Source organism: Pundamilia nyererei, unplaced genomic scaffold (assembly GCF_000239375.1).
Source record: "Pundamilia nyererei isolate P.nyererei 1_Seehausen unplaced genomic scaffold, PunNye1.0 scaffold00048, whole genome shotgun sequence".
Classification (NCBI taxonomy): Eukaryota; Metazoa; Chordata; class Actinopteri; order Cichliformes; family Cichlidae; genus Pundamilia; species Pundamilia nyererei.
The window spans coordinates 1,852,848-1,860,795 of NW_005187449.1; the positions used below are offsets into that span (position 1 = coordinate 1,852,848).

Here is a 7,948-nt window from a genome sequence, read left to right on the forward strand (position 1 = left end):
TTATCTGAGTCTTGCAACAAACAATTGATAGATTGATGCATATATACCATCAGAACAGTGTACATCACTGTCACAACAGTGTTTATTTTCATTCAAAGGCTTTATGATTTTTCCTATAATGGTGGGCTAGTCAAAATGCCCGGGACGATTTTTTTGTCCCAGTCCAGCCCTGTATGCAGCTCATCTGCAGTCTGGTGTTACCTACATCTTCCTATTCAGAAGGCAGAATTTCCGAGTTCTGAGTACAATCGAAAGCACCACGACTGCAGTTTTTGTGTTGGATATAAAAAGCAGGCTAGGATAGAATCAGGCGTGGGATTTCTCTCGTGGAAATGTGCACATTATTTTTTCCTTTCTATTGGTTGGTGGCACACTGCACTGTGGCAAGTAAGCAAGCTAGAAGACTGGCAATCTTGCTGGGTATCCAGTTACAGAAGCAACACATTAACAAGAGAATTCTGAGTAAAACCAAAGTTACTTTGCCTAGTAACTAGTTACTCTGAAAGTAACGAGTAACTTGAAGTAACTGAGTTACTTTTGATAGAAGTAACTAGTAATGTAACTAAGTTACTAATTTAAAGTAACTTACCCAACACTGGTTGTAATATTACTCTTTCTGGGTCACAAAATAAACTTTTAAGATATTTTGAGGCTCCGACGTTTTTGGAGATCTGACACCCACCATCTCGAAGCTAACGGGAGGTCGAGACCTACTACAGCCGGGAGGAACACCGCTTTCCTGGCACATCGTGCCTCAACCTCGGTCGGCTTCGAGCTGGCGGCCTCCGAAGAATGCGGTTAAAACTTTTGTGAGATCCCAAGTTTGTTTTGCGAGAACTCGCAAAAGTCTGTCTTAATTTTTTTTCTCCCATGTCCCTTGCGGGGCTCCGTAGTGTGGCATTTTAATGAATGCAGAACACCTGATGGTTATGTCAATAGTTTGAAGTGGTTATAAAAAAAGGGTAAAAGGTAAATGGCTGCAAATAACTTTTTTTAAAATTGACAATTTATATTTGCATTTAAAGTTATGAAATATGATTCAATAAACATGTTTGTGGTTGTTAAAAAATAAAACTTTTTCAACTCGTATTTTATGTTTTCTTGTCTGATTTTAGATCAATTGTGTTAATACAGTATGTCAAAATGAAAACATAACTGTAAATTCAGACACGTAAGGTTGTGCTGAAAAAATTGATACCAAACAAGGCGAAGTAAATAGTTTTTAAAGGTGAGGCAAAATCAAAAGTAGTTAAAAATGGCCAATTATACCCTGGAGGGTTAAAGAATTTTTTAAAATGCAATAGTTACTTTTCAAGTAATTAATTACTTTTAGTATCTTGTAACTCAGTTACTAACTCAGTTACTTTTCTGAAGAAGTAACTAGTAACTATAATTAATTACTTTTTCAAAGTAACTTGCCCAACACTGCATGTGAAAGCGTTTAATGAGACTTCTTCAAGAAGTCCTCTTCACAGTCACATATGCTCAGAGACACAACGGCGCCCCCTGGTTGGTGAACAGTTGCTTGGTGGAATTGACCTCAAACAGTACAGTGAAGCACTAAAATCCTTCTCATAGTTGCTTTGGTTACGAGCAGGTTGTCACGAAGATGCCGACCTGTCTGCAAACACTCGGAGACTCAGTGAGCAGCAGTGAAACATGCAGGATTACCAGTGGTGTCTACGGTGACATTCTCAGAGTTTTGGGGTTGAAGCTGAGGTACCGGGTGGTGAAACTGGTCTAGAGGTGCACGTGAGGATGAAAGGTGAATATAAGATCTATAACCACAGATGTCTGCACAGGCGTGGGAACGCTAGCCCGCAATAACAGAGTCACAAACAAAGCAAAGTGCTGATCATCTGAGTCAGAAAATGAAATGAGCAAGTGTTACTTTTATGTGCAGCCAGTTTGGTGGCAGGGTCGTCCAGGTGAAGTATGTTATCGGAGATAATTTCATTCTTTGGTTTTTAAGGAAGCTAAAACAGGCAGGATGCACAGACATCTGTGTGTGAAGGAACAGCATTAATCGATTAGTCTTACATCAGGTCATATTGTGGTTAGAATAAATGCCCCGTGCTGCTGCGAGGTGGCTGTACGGGAGGTGTCTTGAATAATTTTGCTTCGCTAAATGTTAGAAAAGCTCATAATCGTATTTGGCGCCTTGGTCAAGGGCTTTATGCGGACGTGAAAAAACCATATCAGGCATATATTTGTGATTGAGCCTTGGTGCGCTCGGTGAAACTGAATTCGAAACGCTTGGATTTTAGAACCATGCAAAACAAAGCGCTCTGTGACGAACGGTTGAATGTTTGCTTAATTCATTCCTGTTTGACTGATTTCAAACCAAGTTTTTTTTTCTAAACGGTTAAAAATGACTTTGTTTTTGAGGAAAAACTATAATAATATTTTCTTCCCCCGTCAGGTTTCGATGCTGGCCCGCTGTCACTGCTTATAAACAGGAAACGCATCCAGCAGAGATAAATAATCTTTCCATTCAGTCTTGTTAGTAGTGGCACGAAACATTCGCCTGCGGCGGTGTCTGAAACAATCCGACTCACAACCGGCCTCTTATCTATTCACAGGCCGCCCACGCCAACTGATCTGCTCGTTTCAGATGTGATGAAATTATCGAGCCTCGCTGGATTGCCTCGCTGCCACCACCACCACACTGGAGAGATTTGATTACTCAGATGTATGCTTCACGGTTCGAACTCACCTGATACCCAGCACATGGATGGATCTAAATCCAGGAAGTTTGTCAAAGACATGCTGCATCTGCAAAGGAAAGAAACAAACTTCTTTATACCGTCGTCACCCTCTTCCCGCTCCAACATAATCAGTTCTGGGCCACCAAACAAGAGCCAGCGTGTGAACATGCACAAACACCGCATGAATGGGAAACCCCCATTGATATCTATCTTTGGACGAGTTAAGCACCTGGACACTTATGACATAATCGTCTTTAAGAGCTCCATCAGGCAGCATCCCGCTGCGCCTGGCGTGACTTTAAAGGACCCAGCTGCCTTTCTTTAGCATCAGAAAAAGAGAAAATAACTTTGAAGGACTCGATTTCTCAGCAGGGGACACGACATGACTCGCAGCAAGGAGCCCAGAGCAAGGAGACAAAAGGAAAACCCTCGTAGGGAGAGCGGGCTGGGGGTAATCTTCTCCCTTTCTCTGAACCCTGACCTTGCTGCCCTGTGGTGTAAGCTTCTTTACTATCAGCCTGGACCAGCAGCGCCGGCACAGACGGTCGCTGATAGAGGAGAAGGAGGAGGAGGAGGAGGAAGGGCAGGAGATCAGACTGTCACAAGCGAAGCTCGTTCAGAAACTGAGAAATAAAGATTTAGTTCTTTGATTAAAAGTGCAGACTGACCCTGATGCAGCAATGCAGAATTAACCAATCAGAGTTATTTAATTCTTCCGTTGCAGCCGTTGTAAAGAGCGAGACCCAGGAAGAACAAGGTCATTACACGAAGAGTGCCTCCCACCTCAACCCCTCAGAATCAGCTGATGTTTTTACAGCAACTTGAGCCCAGATCTTCCCCTCATATGTTGGTTGAAATTTGCTGATTTGTCATTATTTTTCCAGCGTTTCTCAGTGTTTGGCAGATATCCACATGAAAGTGTTAGTGTGGAAAAACACGTTTAAACTACTTGTGTATGATATCCAGTAACCAGCTCTGAACATCAATGTCATGGGATATATCATAGTTTAAATAAACTGCACCAGTTTAACACAGAGGACCTGAAAAGAGTGCTGGTACCCTGGATGTTTAATATTTTCTGATAGTTTTCTGAGGAAAACTGCAGAAAAAGTGAACTTTAAACGAGTTTCCACATGGTGGAGGACCCAAATGCAGACACGTGAAACAAAACCTTTAACAGAAAGCGAGCCGTTTATTGTGGCTGATAAAAAGTACAAACCAAACAGCTAGGCAAAATCAATTTGACCCTAAAAGAAAAAGCCTAAAATGAGAAAACTAGAAAGTAAACATAAAAAACCTTGAACACGGAAACCTGGGGAGATTACGTAAATACCTGGAAGCACAAAACCTTGGAAACATGGCATGAACATAACAGATGACCTGACAATAAATGAATAACAACAGACTACATAAATACACAAGAGGGTGACGAGGGAAACGAGACGTAAACTGGGAGCTTGACACGAGAGACAGAGAGGGAGTGAGACATGACGGGCTGAAGAAACATACATGGATACACATGACAGACAGGGGAGACATGGAACAGAGCACAGGGAGGACACATGTAAACAAGAAGGGTTGATGAGAAAACTGGACCAGACAAATAAAACTAAACATACAGCAAATGCTAAGAAAAACTAACATATTCCAAACACAAAGAATTCACAAAAAGACGATAACCTCAAAATGCTGGGTCATAATCACTTTGTCTTTTGCAGTTTAGGGAGCTTAGGTTTATTTTCCCACTTCTCTCTATTGGTTTGAGTGAGGTAGTTTTTTTTATTCTCATCAGTAGAGGTTGGAAAAAAAGGAATCAGGAGGTCTCACCTGGTCCTGCAGGTGTTGTGCCAGGTCGATGTACTGAGGGGAATCCGGGTCATCCAGCAGCTCTCTGTAACCCGGATCCACCAGGTCGATACTGAACTCCACGATCTGCTCCACCGGACTATCTGGGACGACGTTTGGAAGCTCCGGGTCCTTCAGGACGGCAAACGAGACAAATGAGAGGCGCTAAAAAGGGACAGCTTACGTGCGTCTCTTCGTTATGCTTTAACATTTTAATTTGCATTTCCAAATACATGAAACTGACTGGTATCAGAGAAAATAACAAATCTGCTTGTGTGAATAGAACCACATATGCAGACGAGAAAAAAGAAACGATAGAGCGGGAAATTCAGGCTGAAAGCTCTTTTTATGATTCATATTTCAACAACCATAAGGATCAAAAGGAAGTTTTCATACATCCAAGCACAACAGGAAATAGCGTATCTCTTTGTTTATGTTTGAAACTAAAGCAAAGATATTCCATAATGAAAGTATGAGGAAAAAAATGGCTGCAAACATGAAATAGGCTCGTACCTGTATGTTTAACGCTCCTGTAGGCCGTGAAAGAGCAACGACCTCACTGCTGCGGTCATTTCAGAGAACAGTCAGCAGCGAAATGACGCCATGTTCCCTGCACGGCTTTAAAGGAGTTTGATGTCAAATGTCAGCCCGGGCTTTTTGTCCTCCTCCTCTCACCGTAACCATGAATAGGTCAGTGGTGTGAAAAAGCAGTAATTATCTGAGGGGGAGGAGTGAGGCGCTTAGCAGCTCCACCTGTGCAGCAGGTAAACCCGCCGTCTGCAGACTGAAGGTCATGTGATCCTTCTCCAACAAACACAGCTGCCAACGTGCACATCTTTCAGGTTTTTGCAAAGCTGGCTTTTTCTTTTATTAGCAACTGTTTCACTGAAATGAGCTGAAAAGAAATTGATGTGACTAAAAATAAGTGCAAAAAACTTCACTGGCTGAAAACTGGCTGAGGTGTTAAGTGAAGTGTGAATGAAGTTTGTGCCTCCGTTCATCTTGTGTTCAGCTGGTGATTATCAGAAAACCTCCATCTGACGTCTGATGTGCAGTCGAGGACATTTCAAGAACAACCAGAGGAAAGCTAAAGGAAGCACGAGGACCACAGAAGAATTAAATGTAAGAATCTGTCACTCGATGGAATTTGACAAAGTAATAACTGATCCCAGCACTGTGAACAGTTTTTAAAAAACTAGACACCACCAGGTCCCGTGGATGTGATGGGACTTTCTCCTAAACACTGTGTCTGCTGTTGTGACTCCAGCTTGTAGTCAGCTGACTCAATCTTCATCCCTAAAATAATGAGACCCGTAGCTCTAACGTAACCATGATGAAATGCTTTGTTTGCATTCTGGTAGAGATGCTGTGGAGTGAAGCAGAGATCTGATGATGCTTTGATGGGTCTGAGCTCAGCGTTAAACACCAGCCTCCCTCACAGTCTCCTAAACAACACGACACACAAAGGTGTGTATTTTTTATATAATTAAAAAACAGCAGCAGGTGGAAAGTAACCTGGCTGTTTCACTCGTGCAGGAGTACAGGACACCCCCCAGGGTTGTGTGAGCTCTCTCCTTCCTGCAGTATACAAACAAGCTTGTGATTCAATTCTCAGATCATATAGAAATTCTGGTTGCTTATATAAGAGAGAGGGCAGGGACGCTGCTTTGGTGGGAGGGCAAAACCAAATGTTAAATGTAAATGAAACCGAGGGAAGATTGCTGATCTGAGATCAGGCGCTGACCTTGACTGTCAGTTAAAGCCGGTTTGAAGCGTTGTTGTTGCCCCTTTTTTAAAGAAGGCTAACAGCACAGGGGGAGGATATTATTTTATAAGGGACCTATTGAATCTATTATCAGTTTTGGTATTACGTTTGGTAACCTGTCTGTTGAGCTCAGATCACAAACTCAAAATCTGATCAACAGGGCTGCAAATCTGGGCTGTGTGTGGATCTGATATCATGTTTATTTTAGGCCATGTGCTCCCTTGTTTGTCCGAGACAATAAAGTCTAATCAAATCTACCTTCTTCTTTTTCCACAAAGGGAATCCCGAGCTACTTCCTCCTGCTTTTCCTGGTGGACCCCAAGGCACCCCCAGGTCAGAGGCGATATAATCTGGGTGTGCGGATTTTATCCACTGCAGTGTTACCCTGAGCAAGCCTCTCCAATTCCCACTGAAGGTCACTGTTGACTGAAACCAGGAGGACATTGGAGGACATCAGAGGGCTGGTGGTTTACGTGCCACAGGACCTTCGTTTTAGCACTTTGTTTTGCTTTGTTCTTAATCACCTTTTTCACCGTCTTCTTGTTTTCACACTACACTACACAAACGCTCTGGGAATAAGAACAAGGTGGATTATGCTGGTGCAGGAACCGGAGGGCTCACTGTTGTTTTGGCTCGGACAGACATGAAAGAAGACAAAACCGATCTTTGTGCTTGTCTTATTTATCGATGTAGCGTTAAAAAAAGAAAATCTTTGCTTGTGATTTGTCCACAGTGCGACGTCATCCCTACAGTGGGTCATACAGCGGGACAATGATCCCAAGCAACAGCAGATCTCAGAACGGCTGAGAGAGAAAAGAATCGAGGTGCTGCGACGGTCCAGACCTCAGCCTGACTGACATGCTGTGCTCAGAGAGCTGTGCACAGACAAATACTGCAAACCTCAATGAACTTATGCAACACTGTGAAGAAGAGTGGGCCAGAATCCCTCCACAGTGACGTGAGAGGCTGATAAATCACACAGAAAACGATTACTTCAGCTTATTGCTGGTAAAAGTGATTCTACTCCATCATCAGAGTAAATTAGTTTTCACAGGACTGGTTGAAGGATAAACCTTTGAGTTCTCAAGTACGGAGCAGTTAGTAAGCAGCTCTTAATGGGTTACTTACAGGTGATTACAGGTTAAGAAAAAGGACAGAGGGACAGAAGTGATGCCTTTCACTCAAATTAACTGATATATAATTTCATGAGCGCCCCAGCGTGACATTTTCAGCCTGTCAGACACTTGAGCTCCTTCCTCCTTCAGCTTCCTGCGGCAGATAAGAGCGCCAGATTGATACTTCGTATGTAAATGTAAGTGCTCCTCTGTACCTCTTTGAGCTCCTTGGCAGGGTGGCTCGTTTCAGGGGCGGAGCTTGGAGAGGCACTCGTGGAACTGAAGAAGACAGTGGTGCTGGTGACGAGCACTGGGGGCGCTGACGGGGGATCGGTCTGAGCCTCAGGACCTGAAGAGAGACAGGAGCAACGTTAATCTCAGAATAAACCAACTACAATCTACCTGTATAATATATTTGTGTATACAGGGAGTGCAGAATTATTAGGCAAATGAGTATTTTGTCCACATCATCCTCTTCATGCATGTTGTCTTACTCCAAGCTGTATAGGCTCGAA

The 7,948-nt window shown here is 43.0% G+C and overlaps 1 protein-coding gene across 1 annotated transcript in view; it reads right to left on the minus strand.

Annotated features, from left to right (window-relative positions):
* LOC102192395 (interphotoreceptor matrix proteoglycan 1a) overlaps positions 1-7,948 on the minus strand; it is a 55,172-nt gene that overhangs the window by 31,726 nt on the left and 15,498 nt on the right. The window contains exons 6-8 of the mRNA XM_005732821.1: positions 7,649-7,782; positions 4,536-4,685; positions 2,717-2,775 (exon numbers count right to left, since the gene is read on the minus strand). Coding sequence (XP_005732878.1) covers positions 2,717-2,775; positions 4,536-4,685; positions 7,649-7,782 — 343 coding nt within the window. The remainder of the gene's footprint in view (positions 1-2,716; positions 2,776-4,535; positions 4,686-7,648; positions 7,783-7,948) is intronic.